Consider the following 18,923-nt stretch of genomic DNA (forward strand, 5'->3'; position numbering starts at 1 on the left):
TACTGTTGTTGGTCATAGACTCCTGTGGACACTGGTGTGTTGCTAGCCTGGCTGATAAACTGTTGATTTGTGGTTAGTTATTTTATTTATTTATTTATTTTGAAATATTTTTTGCTCCAGTCACTGTGTGTGCTGGCAGTGGCTTTGCCTCTCCGTTGCCTCAAAGGAACAGGTGGAGCAATGTCTCCTTCTGACATTACTCCTGACGTGTGCTCCTGCAGATGCCTACACTGAGACTGTAATCTCATAACTGCTTCATGTGCACCAAGCCCCCTTGTGGAATCCTGCTGAGAGTTTTTCTAGAAGCCTTCAGTGAAATCAAACTCTTTTGAATCATTTCTTCTACCTGACTTTTATAAAATAAAAAATGAAGAGCACTTGCTTGTTTTCTCCCCCTTGTGGTTCTAAAAACAAACTGTATCCCTGCTTAAAGGGGACCCCAACTTGCCCTCAGGTGAAACAGGAAAGAAAACTTACAAATCAATCATAAAATACCAATTTTTAAGAAGGCTTCTAAACTCAGATAATCTAAGCATTTTGATTAAAACAATAAACCTCGTGGCTCATACAGGCTTGGGTTCTGGTTTTGGCCAGGACATCAAAATGGGCCTACTTATTTAACATTCTTTTCTAGAGGGATGTCACCACTTTGCTTTCTTTCCCTGTTGTGTCAGAGAACAAACTCTGGTATGCAGAGTACAGCCCAGCACCGCTGGCTAGTGTGAGGTTCAACAGTTGAGGCTTCCTCTTTCTCAGTCACATTCTCCAAACTAAAGATTCTCCCAAAGATTACAAAATGGCAACAAAAAAAGTACTTTTGGGGGAAATGAGGATGTGTGGTTAAATGTATAGATTACTCATCCCTCTACACTGTAGGATTGAACCAAAACTGTGCATGCATTCACCACAAGAAAACAAACAGCAGGATTTTACAACTGAAATGTTGGTTTGTCTTCTCATCTATTTAAGAGTGAACCACTGGAACTTGGGGACAAGATGAATATGATATTGCAGCCTATCTGTCCGCTACAGTTGCAGTTTTTCATGACAAGCATCCAAAGTGTTAACTAAAACCATTGAAACAACATACCTGCCATTAAAAACTTTGAACCTAGAAATAATAACTCCATGAGTGTTTTGCACCTCCAGATGGAATGGCCTTGAATCAGTGCTATGAATAGCCATGTTTGCCACTTGCCATTTGCTTTTTTATTAACCCTTACAAAGTCTCTCACAATTTTCTCCTTTCTTCTCTGTCTCTCAATGGATTACTAAAAAACTGAATACCTGTGCAGATGACGAACCAGCTGGGCCAATGTAAGTATGTTATTGGACATTGATTCAATCTCGAGTTGTTTGCGTTTACAGTTTATTAGCCGAGTGTAGTAGCTAAGATTAGGGGGAAGACATTGAGTGGAAATGAACCTCGCAGGGAATTGACAGCCATTTTGGTTCCCAGGACAAGCTGTACAGTTTTGCTTTTAGTGGCAATATGAAGTAGAATAGCATGCAAAAAAGGTTAGCATTTTGCACATTGCATACCTTTAAGTTGATAATGCTGACCTTGTTACAAAGTGGAGAAAACGACTAATAAGAGACTTCAGGATGTGTTACAGGTGGGCTGTAACATGAATAATCTGGTCCATCAGCAGTTGTTGATTTCAAGAGAGATGGAGCTGCAAATTTGGAATCAATCCAAGATTAGCAGAATTTCCCAGAGTTGGGGACCTAAGGATGGAGAGGGAGGTAAACACCCAAATTAGTTATGTGCCAGAGAGGCACACTGCTACCCTCTGTGTAGATCAGTAGAAAACACAACTTACTCTCACTTTCATAGTAATTATGGTTCATAAGTCAAGGAAATTCCCTGATACCATCTGCCTTTGGAATCAAAGGACCTATTAATTAGAGAGAGGTATGTAGGCACTTTGCACAGGGAATATCTGTATGCACAAAAAAATCTCTTCTACACCTGGGATGGCAGTAAGTGAAGGAGTCCCTGTATTTGCTTGGGCAGTAAGTGAAGGAGTCCCTGTATTTGCTTGTGCTATACTTTCAAAAGCTACTGTGAGTTTAACTCTTACAAATCAATTTTTCCTCCAAAGGAAAACCAACTCTACCAACAATCACAAAGATAAAAACTTGCGCCAGAGAAACACAAATTAAATACTGCTTATACTGTAAGTATGGCCTTCTGCAGAAGTTTTTAAAATCATAATCTAATGACTGTGCCTCTCTGTGACCGTGTTACACATCCTTTCATAGTTATGTTGTAAGATCTTTTGATTCATTTCAGAGCAGCAGATATTCTGTCCAGTTTAGGGAACAGCTGCATTTCTCATTTATATGAGAACATGTATATGATGCTTCAAAGTACTTACTTTGCACCATTATTTACTTATAACTTAAAAAAAGATTAGTCATTTTTTGAAGTAGGCCATTAGTTCCACTTGGCTTCTGAGGGCAAGGAAAGCATGCTGGCCAGGCCAGAGTGCCTTCTTGCAGGGCACATGGAGGCCAGCATTTCACACCACCTCTCTGAGCATGCTGTTTGAATCGGAGCTTTATGTAGTTGCTGTGCAGTCCTGAGAGATTGATAGCCTTTATTTCCTTTTTATTTACAAATATTTTCTTTACAGATCTTTAGGTTCCTAAACTGGTGGCAACTGACCTGCTAAATTTTCTGCTTGGACCTCTTTGGTTCTCTCCCCTTTCAAGTGAGCAACACCACAATGACTGTCTAAAGCATGCCTTATTTAGCCTCTCCTGTAAGGGTGACCTGGCCAGGTACATTTTAAACAATGCTTCAGTGTAGAAGGTGTAAACTATTTTGGGCTTGATGTGTTGTGAATGTTGCTTTTTTTTTTTTTCTTCCTTCCTTTGGTAAAACATTTAAATAGAAGTGAAAAGGTCCTCTGAGGATCAGATCATGCATGCGCCATTTTTTACTTACTGCAGCTGTTAATTGGCAAAGCTCTAAAATGCATTGCTGCCATCTAGTGATACTTTTTTGTAAAGTACAGCAAAACTTACAGATATATACAGTATATAAATATATATATATATATTTATATTTTTGGGGTGGGAGAAATCCAAAATAAAATAAATGCTTGTTTCATTTTTAAGCTGCTGATATTTGTTCCTTTACTGTATGTTGTCACATGAGGAAATTGTGCAGTTCTGGTACATAAAGATGAGTAATATAAACTGAAATCTGTAATTTTAAGGGCTTAACCTACGACTTTGATAAGCTGGAACAGTCCACTGAATGGATATAATGAATTGCAGTAAATATATGTATGATTGCTTTTTAAGTGATTTTTTTTTTCTTTTAAGTCATGTAAATTCTTAAATCCTTTTGCACTGATGTGTTGAACCTTACTGTACATTCAATTAAGGCAAACTTTTATAATTTGCCTTTTGTTTTCAATGACCTTGAAATGTTATAGCATGGTATTCTATGCAACTAGTTATACTTTGGGATTGACACACTGTATTTTTTCACATTGATCTGAGTGTAGATTTTCTTGCCCAGCAGGGTTCTCACGCGGTGTGTGACTGTAGCTGCATGTACTTGTGTTTTGTGTAATTGTTGAAGTGCAATGATGTATAAAAGTGGATTCACCTGTTTTTAAAAATAAAACATTGATAAAAGGTGTTTGGAATAATGCTTTTTATTCTAGCATCTTTAAGCTGCTTCTTCCTAAGATTGAAGTTTTTGAATTCTTTAGTCCTAAGTGTACAGTGAGTGTTAATTACTCAACCCCGTCAGCTTTTTTAGTTCCTTTTCCACCTCTTCCACAAATGCTGGGAAATTCTGATCCATGAGGCACAAGCGTAGAAAGGGGCCTAACTCTTCCGCACTCCATGCAGACTGTTCATAGACAAGGGGTAGCTCCTCAGATGCCAGGAGAGACTGTGGGGATTTCAGAAGAATAGTTTACTGGAGATTACAAGTGAAAGCACTTGAAAACACTCGAGTAACAAAACAGCATTGCCTTAAAGTTAGGACACCATTCACCAAAAATTAGTGTTAATTAGCTCTATAGGGATCCTTTACATGTTTCTAAATATATGCAGGAAGTGAGATACACTTGACATATTAGTTTAGTAATGATTTGCAAAGTCATGATCTGATGCTAATAATGAAGAATACTGAGCTAAGAAACCTGTCAGCGAATGAACTCCACTACTTACTTTCCAGTCTCCTAGGTGGTGAGGGATGGGTTTAGAAGCAGGAACTTTACTAACTGCTTCAAGAGGTCACAAACTGGGGCCTCCCTGGTGGCTGAGGGGGTTAAGTCTCAGCACTATTACTAGGCCTGAGTTCGATCCCCAACCAACGGATCTTAATCCACAGATGGCACAGCAGACGTTTCCTGTCTTGCCCACTGCTCCTCTTAGCAGTGTGTTTCAGTACGTCTGTCCTACTGCCTCTGGTGAATCCTCTCACTCCCTGCACCTCTGACCCATACCCTGTTCTCTTCTATGTAAAAATCAGCTTAAAAAAATAAAGGGCATAGCGCCCTCCCTGTTGGCACAGCAGGTTAAAGCACAGCATTAAGAAGCTAAAGCCACTTCAGATGAGTTCGATCCCCACCCCAAAGGTGATCCACATATGGCACCGCAGACCTCTCCTGGCCTGCCCGCTGATCCCCTCAGTAGTATATTTCATCAGTCAGCTTGTTCTGCTCCCCACTCTGCCTCTGGTGAATCCTCTCACTGCACCTCTGATCCGTACCCCAGTTCTGTATGCATAAATAAATCTTTAAAAAAATAAAGGGCAGAAACTGATGACAAGACTGGTAGGTCACATCTTTTTCTGGCCCTGCCCGTGAAACTTGAAAAATACAGAGTATTACACCACAATCTAGATACCAAACCTCTGACTCCCAAGAAAATTCCCTCATGCTACCTACCCTGGTTGTCAAATCCTTAAGTGCTGTTTAACTGGGGTTCTCCATACTTAATAGTTTGGCCTACAGAATGTCCTAAATAAAATCGTATGACATTGAGTATTTTTTCACATGCTTATTTGTCATATGTATGTTTTTGGTAACAAAGTATTTGGAAACCAGTTAAGTAAGCTGCCAGTACTAAAGAGTTCTAATGAAATCTGACTGTGCTTGGCAGTTTGGAAAATCTGTCAACACTGGATGCACAGCCCAGCTTTGTGGAGGTCAACCTACCTTGGGTCTCACCCAGTCTTCACATGAATTTTCATCCAGTAGGTGGCTTTATATTCTTTCCATCTATGGCCTGGCTTACTTTCATTACAACTGAAATCTCTAAGAACTATCTATAATAGAAATTTACTTTTCTAAATTCAAACGAGTTGTCTAGATTCTTCCTAATGTTGTAAAACAATGAACAGGGAGCTTTGTTCTCCAGTGAAAACCACTGTTAAAAATGTCAGTGTATCGCCTTCTAAACACTAAACATACATTACAAAAACTAAACTACACATGCCGCTTTGTAGACTTTTTAGAAATTTACTAAGAATTTAATCTTTCCATACCAAGAGATAAGAATTCACATCATTTCAAATTGATCTTTATCCTTCTACCACTTTACCCACTCAGGTATTGTATTAGTAAACATACATTGTTTATAATTTTTTTTAAGACAGAGGAACATCTTTGTGTATTTAGAATTATATGGAATAAGATCATTAAATTTGATAAATATTACCAAATTGCTCTCCCCCCAAGTTGTACCAACCATGTTCATAATGTGTCCAAAAAGCTGGAGCAAGTAACACATCTGAGTTCTCATTCGGGTGTTTCTTTGTGAACACAGTTACTATAAACTATGTAAACCAGACTCAGGCACACCCTTCCCTCGCATCCTCAGCCTCTGATGCAATTAACCTGTCACACCAGTGTAAGTACAAGGCCACGCACTGGGCAGTATGAATTCTGCCCTGCTGCTGAACAAATACCTTTTCATTTTGTCATAGTTGGTTATGGAAAGAAATAGACATGAATTCTTGTCTTCTTATCTCTCTAGTTTTTTTTTTTAAATCTATATTTATGTCCACTTATTTTGAATTTGTGATAAGGCAGATGGAGAAAACACCCAAATTTCTTTTTCCTACTTGCTAGCACACTTTCATACATACTATTAAAAGACAATTTAGCTTTGAATATTGATGAACTCCCAAGTAAAGTTTTGCAGAAAGCATAAGCTGTTGTTCTGACACAGAGGAAACATGACAGAATGGGGTAGTCCTCGAGGCGCTCCCAGCACAGTGAAGACAAAGTGGAACTGAGATCGACCAAAATGGATTTTGCAAGATTCTTTGGTATTAGAAAATTGCAAAGGGGAAATGAATGTCTGAGAACAAGTCTATGGTAACAGAGTTGAATCCTGGTTTCATTGCTACTCTGACTCCAAGCTTGGTATTTGTCTTAGAATGGCTTGTTGAAATTCTTACCTTTATTCATTTTGGCAAAGTGTCCCTAACACAGACTGAATTCTTTACTGCACACACCTAAAGGCTAACTCTACACCCTTCTTACCCTTAGGAGAACAGCTCTTCATTATATACCACTGTATCTAACATCATGGTAGGGCAGAAGTGGTTTGTCCTCTGCCATCTTGTATAGTGAAATTTCAGGTTACCATTGTAAAACAAGGGAGTGCAAATCGGGGATACACATTCTTTGGGATCACTGATTTTTGTAAGAAGAAATAGGCTTTACCTGAGCTAACCACGTTACCGAGGTCCTCCCTCCTAGAGTGCTTGTTCTGGCTGGTACACACTCATGCTCTGAGGTTTGTTGTGTCTGTAGTGAGACAATGTGTCATCAAAAGATTAGCTGAACATAATGATAAACACCACACACCATTAAAGAAATGGAAACATGGCACTCACAAAGAAGAGAGGACCAGTGAAGACAGACAACACAACCACTGTCCATGTGGTCTGTCCTGGCTTACGCTGGACTCTTACTGGGTTTAACTCAGCAGAGGCACCAGAAGTGTTCACTTCTGCGCCTGCCAGCCAGTACCTACTATCTCCAGTGTTTGGCCCACAGGACTACCACCTGGGGACAGGAGCAGTGGCTATCGCTCAGCTGAGAATCATTTGTCACCTAAATGTTACCACTTTTATTGCAGAGAAAGTACAAGAAAAGTATGTTTTTAGTAAACACATTTTAAAGATAGTATTTTGGAATAAGTTCTGTAGGTAAAATCACTAGAACTTTGACCATGCCCACTAGACACCAGAAACAGGAGTGATACAGGGAAGGAAGCCGCACAATAAGGCCGTGGTCTGGTGCTCAAGAAGCCATAGCCCAGTGAGAACCTCAGCAGTGACATGACCAGGGTGCACCGGGCTGTGCTGTGATGGAAATGACAAAATGACTTCAGGCTCAGACTGCAGGGAGTGGCGTGCAAGAGTGCACCAGAGTCCATTCAGTGAGGCAACACATTTTCCAGGCATGTACAATAAGCAAGGTGTGCAAGGGGACATGGCAACATAAAGAGTGCAAGGCCTGTTTCTACTTGAAAGCATGAGAACTTCTAAGTGCCCACACTCCTTTTCCTAAGTACATGCCTGCAGGTCTGCTCTGTTTTGTGTTCCTGTGGCTGTCACTTAAATCTCCACACAGGCATTCCCACAGAGGCATGAGCGGATAGTGTCACTGAGAAGAGAAGCGACGCTCTCCCTGGAGGGTCTCATTCCCCTAGCAGCATTTTTTGACTGTGAGAAGTCAGGGTACTTCTGGCACTTGTCTATATGGAAGCTGTTGCTAGTAGGTAGATACTAGCAAAAAGAAAAAGATTTGAAAGCAGTAACAGTGGGGTGAGAGCAGGGAGGGAACAGAGGAGAATTAAGGGAAGAGAAACTTGTCAAGAAAAATGAAAATGAACTAAAAGCTTAAGGGGGCTGCAATGAATCAGGAGTCAGGCAAGACCCGAATTTTAGTCCAATTTCCTCATCTTGTAAAAATAAGGTCATGCTACTGTGCCTACTGTTTCTTCCAGCTCTCACATTTGACACATGATGCTTTCCTAGGATACAGGTCAGTACAGCTCTTAACATGTTCTTCAAGTTAACGGGAAAGATGTTAACCAGTCATAGGCCACCAACTATGGATAAAGTGCCTGAAGGAAGCTGGTGGGTTGGCTCCATGAGCACACAGTGCCGGCAAGTGCAGAGATGGAGGAGCAGAGGGAGGTTCTGTGTACACAGCAGCTGGAGCCCTGGGTGTTTACTTCTGAACTTGCGCTAACAAGGGAAAGAGTCCACTTAGCCTGTCTACCCGCCAACCTCTTTCCTGCTTCTCCTGCCCCCTCTCTCGGGGTGGGTTGCCTTAAAAGCCCTCAAGCTAAGAAACACCTGCTCCTCCACGATTACCAAAATTACAAGGTTGAAGAAATGTGAAAAAATATGAGCCAGGAAATGACTCAAGAACTTGAAATAGGAAGGCATGGAATTACCTCTATTTACAAAAAATAAAACTTTTAGACAAAAAAATAGAGGTATTGGGGAAAATGACACACCTGAGTGCAAGAGAACAGCAAAGGAACTAGACGTTGGCCACAGTTCATGGCACTTAAGACAGAGTCTGAGAAAGGAAGCATTTAATACCAAGTCTGCATAGCAGAGCTCATGGCAAACCTGGGACTTCTGTGATTAGGAAGTCTATAATGTTCCAGACAGTACTCAGAATGTCTGTGCCCTAACAAGTTAACCCAGCAGCTTTACCCTGTTTGCTGCTCTGCAATTTCAGACACTCCATCTCAATTAAACTTGCCAGGCACTGAAGTAGGTGCTTTACATACAGCATTTCAATCTTAACCATTTCACAGATGTTCAGTGACCTGCATAAGATCATACAAATACTGACAGGTGAGGATTTAAATCTAGATCCACCTTGGTTCCAAAGCCTATAATTTCTGCACAGCATCATGATGGCTCATCTACTCAGAACACCAGACTGGGAATTTCTGATTACAGAATGGAGAAAAGGTATGAAGTCCTTTTTCACACCCCACTATGAGGTATTTCTACTTAGTTATTTGGACTCAGCCTATAAAAACAGACTGAAATGTTTGCATCAACTCAGCCATCAGCCTGTGTTTGCCACTGAGTTAAAATTTCAGTTTACCTAGATCCTAGATCTAGGTACCTAGATCACAGAACAGCTGTGTTTTCAATCCCTTTCTAAGGCATTCCAGACCTAGTTCCAGGTTCTGGGAACCTTTTAGGTCTCGTACCCCCTATATTGGGGCATACTATTCTCTAGCCTGACTCATGAAACCTAGGGAAATGACCTCCTGAAGGGGCAAAGGATCACATGCAACACAGTGCTTTATAATAAACCTTCCATCCTTTAGTAGGGAGGGAATTCTTAAAGAAGATGGGTGGGGGGAGGGGGCAGCTGATGAGACAAAATGCTTGAAACTAGATCCAGGGCTTGTGAGACAGTAGCTTTAGCGTTAAGACATCTTCATCAGAAAGATTATGAAGAAACAAATGAAGAGAATTCTAGAACATCAAAATCTGATTTGGCAAGTTAAACTCATTTAAGAAGAACTTGTACAGTACTTGCTCAATAAAAAAGGCTTTAAATAAATTCATGGTTGCCCTAGAAAAACTATGAATTACAAGAAACTTGGTGATAAACAATAAAAATGAATTGTCTTGGCCCAGTGAGTTTAAGGAAAACTAATAGGATGAAATGATTGAAAATGAAAAATCAAGCTTGAAACTGGAATTTCATCCCCAAAATAACGGTAAATATTTCTTCAAACAGCTACTTCAAAGAAATGCTACAATATGTGCTTTTGTTAGAAAATTCTCTAACAATGCGTCAACGTTTTGCTCACAGACCGTCTTAACACACTTTCTCAGGCCCTCCAACAACTTTCTTTTGTTATAGCTACCTTATATTAGCTGTGTAAATAGTTTAAAAATTCACTAAAATACCCATTCTATGTTAATATTTAAGCATTTTTATGAAAATCAACTAGTTCTTAAAGCAAAAGTGTAATGCATGTTGCAAATTTCTAATGTCTAGCTTAATGGAAGACAGATGACTGACATTTACTTTCACATTTAATCTGCTGACACGTTACTTTGGGCAAAACTATATAAAGAAAACCTGGCCTCATGCAGGTATGCCTAGACAGAAAAGGCAAAAATTAATCTTTTCAGATAATTGTGGATGATACTTGGTATGCTGCTATAACTCAGAGATAGTTTCTTCAAGGTTAGTTGCAACATAGAATCTAAAAGCATGACATATGTTACACTGTTAGTTAAATCCATTAGTCTATCTTATACTTGGAATGTTCCATTTTGGTCTATGCATGATTTTGTAGCCCCATGCATATACTGATCATTTGGAAATAATGGTTCACTGAACTATAATACAGAAACATTTGCCATGTACGAAAAAGGTCATATCCATTAATAGTAGCACCACTGGAAAAGTATTCTGGATCAGGAAGCTCTCAAGCTCAAGGAGCAGATAGAAGTTTTCCAAGAATCTGGTATTCTTTTGAAAAATTCATTTCACTACTGTCAGTAAATACTATCTGGCTGTTGTTTTCCTGAAGTGATATATGCTGCTCACATCATTCACTTTTGTGAAAACATTCACCTAATAGCCAAATCTGAATAGCCATAGTTTGCCCATTGTTCTCTCAAGTAGTAAAGGTGTTCTATGAGGAAAGAGGCTAGTTCAGCTCCAAGGCAGCTGCTTCATCTTGAGATAGCTGGCACATTTCAGGATAAAGAGCAGTTCTGCTCTATTCCTTTTTGTAGCAAGTGACTGGCGAAGGACATGATGGCTGCCCTTGGTGCCTCTGCCTTGACTTGTGCTTCATAGACAGCTTTGCTTATGATGCTTTTGCACCATTAATGCAAATAACACAGTAGAGCAAATATTGTTCAATACTATTACAAGAATGATTTTGTGGATCCCTGAAAAAGCCTCAGGGAGGGGTCTGTGGGCTGCACTTGGAGAAACTACTGCTTTCCAGTGGCACCCAGAATGTGTCCAGGACTCTCCTAATTTCTAGGACTACAAATGACCTGGTGACAGGACAGTTCCAGGTTTGCCTTCTTTTCCTTTCAGGTAAAAGAAGTCAGTCGACATTAACTATCTTAACTCACAATCCTGATGGATTTGGCAAATTCCACCATGATTTTGACCCTCCCTTCGAGGAACTACCCAGACTGATCGCTCCCATCGCCTACTTACTTCGAGCTGCAGGGGGCTGCTCTGCACGGAGCCCTTCCCGGGGCCTTCACCTGCCTTCAGTGGGCCCGGATTCGGCTGGAGCTCCTGGGTGATCCCGTCAGGCACCTGCACGGTTACATACTGGGCCAGGGTCTGCACACAGCTGCAGCAGTGTTCCAGTGCCTGCTCCTTCGACCCACCACCAAATTGGACCCGGAACATGCGGCTCCTGTTCTGTGTGACAAATCAAAGGTTATCCTCAGTGACTTTTGTCCTGCTGCTTTACTTTTATTCAGTTCAATGGCAGCTTCCCTTGACTTAGAGGGGTGCTGATCTGGAAAAGGAACAATTATCCCTACCATGTTTTCATGGGTATAAAAAAACCAGTAACTACTTCCCTCTATTGGGAGCTGTTTCTCAAACTAAATTTATTTCCTTCTGGGAAATGACATCAGCAAAAAAGAAAAAGCCTGTATCATAGCGATATGGTCATCATACTAAAAGATAAGTGTTTCATCTTACTTTGGAATCAAGATTTTATAGCTGCTCTCTTCTTAGGTGAGAAGCCAATGAAGGCAATAATAAGGCATTATCCTGGATCAACAAAAATTTCCTAAACCTGAGTACAAAGAACAGCAAACCAGGTAGATGCCACACCAAACAAGCCAGTGAACCTGAAAGACAGGATGCTGTTCAAAACTAATGGCTCTCCTGATAATCCCCTTGGTGCCTTTCATTCCTAAAGGTGACCAGCACACAAACCACGGGGAACACTGCCCTCCACATGGTGTGTGTGCCACATCCTTGGCAAATCAGCAATTGTGGGAGGGGGCAATTTAAAATTTAAAAAGCCAGCAACCACATCAAACTTTATGGTAAGTTTAAAAATAAAGCTCAATTTGTAACAATACGTTATTTTAATAATTTCTTCTTTTCCTAGTTTAGTCTGCTGTGCGTAGGTTAGAGGAGCTAACTTAAAAGCCAGCCCACACTGGTAGTATGTAGGGTGACTTTTGCTCAGGGTCTTCTGTAGAGACTTAACAATGTTAAGATAGTAAGACTACTTTCTTTTTAACACACAACTCAAAACCCTTTTAATTTGTTTTAACTCCAGTGAACAAAATCCTCTAGATTCCTGTAAGCTAAAATTCTTTGATTTTGCCATCCAAAGTCCACATGTCATCTAAATGTCCAGACAAAGCCAGCAGGCAAGGCCATATTCTCAGCTCACAGAGGACACGGGGCGTGGCCAAGCGACGTAAGGCATGTGTGGGCAGGCACCACGCTCACTGTCACTGTTTATCTTCATTTTTAATTACTTCATCCTTTTTCTCAAGTAATATTTTGATAGGCCCTCCAACAATGAAATTGTATGAAAAGGAATACAGATTTTTGTATAAAAAGGAATGTGTAAAGGTAATACATAGGTATACATTAAAATATATGCCCACACTTGTATATATAACCTATAAAATATACATGTTTGTATAATATGTTATATATGTATTACATGTGTCTTAAACACTTTTTTACATAAATGTAGCTCTTTTTTTATTTAACAATAAGTTAGTAAAAACAGAAGTTAGCCTCTTTATGCCTCATTACTGTTAGTAGCTGAGAGCTATTCCTTAACTGGCCCCCTACTGACAAACATTTCCAGAATTTTTTCCTATTATTAAGCCACAAAGCTTTGATAAACACTTTTTAGACATGATGTACAAATATCAAAGGTAGATTTGTCTGGTCAAACCATCTGTATGTTTTATACTTTGACACATAATGCCAAACTGTGCTGGAGCAAGATGATACCAAGTTACTCCCACTGAGAGTCCGTATTCCCGTTTCCATCAGACTCTCCAACACTAGAGATTCTTTTAAATTTTTGTTAACCTATTTTTTTTAAAGATTTATTTATTTATGAATACAGAACTGGGGTACAGGCCAGAGGTGAAGGTAGTGAGATGATTCACCAGAGACAGAGTTGAAAGCAGAACAGGCAGATGTACTGAAGTACACTGCTGAGGGGAGCAGTGGGCAGGTCAGGAGGGGTCTGCAGCACCATGTGGGTCACCTCCCTCCTAGCGGGGAATCAAACTCATGCTGCAGTGGCTGCTATAGCATCTTAGTGCTATGCTTTAAGCTGCTGTGCCACCAGGGAGGGCCCCTAACCTATTCTTAACAGATTTTTATTTTAAAATTTCAAATTTGACTAAAGAGAGAATGAATATTTTTCCTGTGTACACTGGTTATTTGTATTTTTCCTTTCATATATTGCCACCTAATATGCTATTTCTAATCCATCCTACTTTAGACTTTACATGAAGATATTTATATGAAATACCTTTATGGTAGCATCATGATGATTCTGTAATTATCTAATGTCAAAATCAACTTTTAAGAAGCAATTACATTAAAAAGTGTCCCTCAGCGCTCCCTGGTGGTGCAGTGGGTTAAAGCCCAGCACTAAGAAGTTAAAGTCACTTCAGCATGAGTTTGATCCCCACCCTGGAGGTGACCCACATGGCGTGGCAGACCTCTCCTGACCCACCCGCTGTTCCCCTCAGCAGTGTACTTAATCAGTCGGCCTGTTCTGCTTCCCACTTTGTCTCTGTGAATCCTCTAGCCACTGCTGCACCTGTGGCCTGTATCCTAGTTCTATGTGCATACATAAATTAATCTTAAAAAAAAAAAGTGTCCCTCATAGTTAGATGAAAAAGGTGTGTACAGTGTACAGAAATGATCTTTGAATTCCATGCAGGGAATTTAGGCCCATACTAAGTTCAGAGGTCTCTCTAGATGAATCTAGAGAGCTAGGTTTCTTTGGAATGTAGTTCCAAAAAGTGACAGGTTAGTTTTATGTCTGATAGCCTCAGTGTTTGCTTCTGTGCTATTCTCAGGTAGAATTTGAGCTTATCATCTAAAGCCAGAAATACAACTTCAATGCATGTGGACCAAGATAAAGCCCAGGTTCATCAGGAAAGTCTGAAAATGAGCTACATCTTTATTCCACATCTTTAATGCCGTGAGGTGACACAATGGAAACCTATTGCTGGGCTAACAAAACGGACTTCTACGTTGAAAATCTTGCAGAGATTCATTTCTATGCCGTAATTAAAGGTCAGAAAAAGCTGTTTGCTGTGCAATGAAAAATTTCAAGTGTATACTAGTTTAACAGGGTGGTTCCCAGGAAAGGGGAGGTCCCAGGTTTCCTGCCTCACCCAAGGGAGGGTAGAGCTAAGCAGAGAAGAGAGAAGTCTGAAGAGGAGGGAGAGAGGGAGCAGAGCATGGAAGAGAAGCAGCTGGAGAAGAGAAGAAAGGAAGCAGGATGGAAAGCGAGGAGACCTGAGGGAGGCGCATGGAGTAGAGACACACATGAAGAAGCGGCTCTTGTTTCTTAGTCCTGAACTGGTAGAAACAGATGTGTGTGAGAGCCCCCTGAGGAGGTTGACTATGTCAGCATTTATCTTGATTTTGACTTTGCTCTTTCCTCCCAGACTTGTTTGACCATTTCTGACCCTTTTTTATGGGTCCTTGCTGAAAGGTGCTTTGGATATGTGATAGGCTTATAGACCTTGCTTTTGGGCCAGACTTTGGCTTTACATTTACCCATGAAGTGACAGATAATTTTGGGTGCTTGATTTGGAAATGATATTCTTTGGGTTTTTTTGTATTACACACTAATTATAATGGAAAGTTACATAAATGGAAAGTTCCTTTCCATTAAAGTTCTTGTATGTTTTCTTTTGATGCGGCAGATGGCAGAACCCATTTAGGGCAGGCAGGTTTGGGGGTTCTGGGGTGTTTCTCTCCCTGTCCTGTAACACTAACAGTCATGAACTGTCCCAAACATGGTCCCCAGTTTCTGTCACTAAGGAGTTTTTTCTCAAAAATTACTATATTTTAAGTTGTGTCTTATATATTAAATTGGTCCCACACTACTTCAAAACTAATTTTGAGTTATTATAACTAGCAGAAAATTCCCTTGAGGAAAAAAATCTGGTTATGTACAAGAAAACCAGGCTTTGTTTTTGTGGGGGAGGGGGGTGTTGGGCCCTCTGGCTGGCAACTGGGAACAGTATCTCCCTGTGGAGACCCCTGAGCTGTGGTTCCAACAGCTAAGGTTACATGGTATCAGAACCTCCTGGAAAACAGGCCCAGGTAGCTTTCTACAGAACAGCCATGGAGCCATTGGAGGCCTCACCAGTAGGACCCCAAACAGTTTTCCCCACAACTAACAGTGAATTCCTCTACTGTATACAAGGGGGCAGGTGGCGGTGGGGTTGGGGGCTTGTACGGAAAAAGAACTCAATCAAAGAAGGGACTTCATGTCTTAGATTCTCAGATTTCCTAGATTCTGTGAGGTAATACTCAAAAGCCTAGGTCAAAGTCAAGAAAAATAAAAAATCCTTAGTGAGTTATTGGGTGGGGTGAAAATCAGAGATGACAATGGTCTGAGTTTATTCTTTCAACCCAAGCCCCTTCAGATGAGGAATTATATGGGTTATATTCTATACTGTTAGTCCATCAACCAGGGCCATTTTGATCAAAATCACTTAAAAAAAAAAAGAGAACTTATCTTAGAAGCAGGGAGAACTTACATAATCTTTGGCTAGAGGGAAAATAAAATATTACTCAAGAATTTAAGTTATATTAAATTGGTGTTAAAGGAAATGAGAATTTTCTGTAAAAATACTTGTTCCAGTTGTTAAACAATGATGTTTCAAGAGCTTACACAACTCAACAAAAACAAAGCACAAAGAACAGACAGAAGATTTTAAAGGACACTTCTCCAAAGAGGAAATGTAAATGGCCATGGGTACATGAAAATGTTCAACTTCACTTACAATCAGGGAAATGCAAATGAAACCCAAAATGAGAGACCACTTGCACCAGTGAGAATGGTGCATATTAAAAGTGACAACAAATGCTGGCATCAGTGTGGGAGAAAAGGAGCCTTCTTACACTGTAGGGGGATCAAAGAGGTCCAACCACTATGAGAAGCTGTGTGGAGGACCTTCTAGCTCCTAAAACTGGATCTAATATATGACCCAGTGATTCCGCTCTAGGAATCTATCCAAATGACAAAAACAAACAAAACATTAATTCGAAAGGAAACGTGCACTCCTGCTTATTGCAGCATTATTTATAATAGCTAAGAAATAGAAACCACCAATGTCCAAAAACATGACTGGATCAAGAAGATGTGGTATGTATACAGTGGAATACTGCTCAACGATCAAAAAAATAAACTCGTGTAATTTATGGCAATATGGATGGAGCTGGAAAGGATTATGTTAAGTGAAATAAGTCAGAAAGAAAAAGAAAAATATCAGATGGTCTCACTTCAACGCTGAGTATAAAGAAACCAAACAAAGGGTCAGGAAAAAGATAAAACTTGCAGGCAAACTACTGATCTGAGGCATCCAGCAGAAGGTGCCAAAATGCGGGAGGAAGAGCACAGGTGATGTGCTGGTGGGGGAATTATGGGGATTAGACGTGAGGGGGAAAGCATATATTGTACAAAAATGTAAGAAAATTAAAAAGCTAAAAATAATGCTGTTTGCTACTTTAACTCAAAATGTCCAGGTAAAAGCATCACACAGCTTTTGCCAGGAAAGACAAGAAACTGCTGCTTCAATATTAACATAGCAAGTGAATAATAAAAGAAGAAAAAAATGTGATCTTGATAAGCTGTCAGGAAGCTTTTGATAAAATTTAATATGCTATCCTGATAAAATTATCAGTACAGAGTATCTCTTCTATATGGTAAAGCATTGCTAATCAACAGTCACAGCTGTTCTTTAACATCTAAACAAGGCAGTGAGATGTCATGTAATTACTGTGTTCTGGATTATCTAGATTAATTCAGTATGGTAAGAAAAGTAGTAAGTACAAGCTACTGGAAATCAATAAAATTATTTCAAATTATAAAATTACTTTATTAGAAATTAAAAAAAACAGTTAATAATTTTAGTAATAAATTTAAATTAATTTAGAAAAAACCAATAATAAGCAAACAGATTTATCTTTGGGATAAAGAATACCATTCACGTAACAGTAGGCAAAGGTTCCTAATCTTAATATTAAAAATCCATACTTAGGGCCCTCCCTGGTGGCACAGCAGGTTAAAGCACAGCACTAAGAAGCTAAAGCCATCCCTGCCCTGCAGGTGATACACATGGTACTGCAGACCTCTCCTGGCCTACCCACCGATCCCCTGAAAAGTGCACTTCATAGATCCGCCTGTTCTGCTCCCACTCGGTCTCTGGTGAATCTCTCACCACCCCTGCACCTCTGACCTATACCCCGGTTCTGTATGCATAAATAAATAAATCTTTAAAAAAAAGTCCATACTTAGCATATATGATATATAGACAAATGCTTAATATTGTATAACTATAAAATAAATATATATGTGTATAACATATCCCAATACCCTAAAGAATAACATTAGGCAGAAGCAGTAGTCAGGTGGCTCTTAGAATACAGCTAGCAAACAGAAAAACTGTCCATTTTCATTTAGTTATCAAAGAAAAGCAACTTAAAGGCAGATACTCATTTTTCCTATCAAGTTGGAAACTACTACTAGTGTAAGTCAAATAATGTCTCTTCACATGTAAAGTAGAAGCCTTGAATTTTTGAGCATGCACTCCATCCATGCTCCTTTGATGTCCTGGTGAAGCCAGTGGGCCCTTTCTGGGGACAATACACAGTAACATTACAAAGGAAGTCAATGTTGAGATCACTATTACATTAATACCCTGATTGTTGATTAAGGTTCTCAAAGAGTGCTAGCAAGACTAATAGCCACCATATTTTGAGGTGATGAGCAGAAATAACATAAGAACTCTGAAACTATGGTGCTATGACGTGAAAGAATCTGGTATCTTTTAGCCCCTATGAAAGCGGTGTGGAGGTTCCTCTAAAGACTAAAATGGATCTGCTATATGACCCAATAATTCTATTTCCAGTTTTCTACCAAAGGATACAAAAACACTAATTTGACAGGAAAGCCTGCAGACATGTACTGCGACACTATTTACAACAGCTAAGATACCTAAACACCCTAAATGCCCCAAGACAGATGAATGGATAAAGATGTGGTATAGGTACTGTTACCAAAAAACAAAACAAAAGTCTCATGACATTTGTGGCAACATGGGTAGATCCAGAAGAGAAAGGTAAGTACTGGATGGTTTCACTTAAGTGTGGACTACAGAGAAACCAAACAAACGGTTGACAAAGACAAACTTTGAAACCAACATTTGAAAGCATAAGGCAACAAGGAAGGGGAGGAAGGGGAGAGGTGAGAATGGCGTTAGGGAGAAGAGCACAGTGGACAATGGTGGACAACTGTGGATGCTTTGGTGGTGACCGAACCTGAGGGGAGAATCCTAAACTGTCAACAATTAACAAAGATATAAAACAGTGGGACTGCATTAAAAAAACTTATACCCCACCAGTCCCTCCAAAGATAATCTGATTTCTACTGGTAAAAAGGCACACTACTATTGTGGTCTGCTGCTGACATCCATAACTAAAGGAAATGATAAATTTCAATTACAGGTCAATGAAAATCTATGCAAGTTCACGTAAACTAAATCCTTTGGAGATCCTTGGGAGGGTCTGTGAATCCCAGGTTAAGACCCCGTTATTAGATGCTATTGAAGGCCTTTTCCAACTCTCACTCTATGAGCCCATTAAAAATTAGCATCTTTCACC

General features: G+C 39.9%; 2 protein-coding genes across 3 annotated transcripts in view; one reads left to right on the forward strand and one right to left on the reverse strand.

Annotated features, from left to right (window-relative positions):
- NPTN (neuroplastin) overlaps positions 1–3,658 on the forward strand; it is a 65,963-nt gene extending 62,305 nt beyond the window's left edge. The window contains exons 6-8 of one of the 2 annotated variants that reach the window (XM_004687605.2): positions 1,296–1,317; positions 2,106–2,180; positions 2,640–3,658. In XM_004687605.2, coding sequence (XP_004687662.1) covers positions 1,296–1,317; positions 2,106–2,166 — 83 coding nt within the window. In that variant the 3' untranslated portion in view covers positions 2,167–2,180; positions 2,640–3,658. The remainder of the gene's footprint in view (positions 1–1,295; positions 1,318–2,105; positions 2,181–2,639) is intronic. The other variant, XM_004687606.2, reaches the window with a different exon arrangement.
- A 93-nt stretch (positions 3,659–3,751) lies between these two features.
- Positions 3,752–18,923, reverse strand: part of REC114 (REC114 meiotic recombination protein) — a 73,865-nt gene continuing 58,693 nt past the window's right edge. The window contains exons 4-6 of the mRNA XM_004687499.1: positions 11,223–11,435; positions 6,705–6,788; positions 3,752–3,916 (exon numbers count right to left, since the gene is read on the reverse strand). Coding sequence (XP_004687556.1) covers positions 3,752–3,916; positions 6,705–6,788; positions 11,223–11,435 — 462 coding nt within the window. The remainder of the gene's footprint in view (positions 3,917–6,704; positions 6,789–11,222; positions 11,436–18,923) is intronic.

This window comes from Condylura cristata, unplaced genomic scaffold (assembly GCF_000260355.1).
Source record: "Condylura cristata isolate star-nosed mole 26May11 unplaced genomic scaffold, ConCri1.0 scaffold00023, whole genome shotgun sequence".
In the NCBI taxonomy this organism is placed as follows: Eukaryota; Metazoa; Chordata; class Mammalia; order Eulipotyphla; family Talpidae; genus Condylura; species Condylura cristata.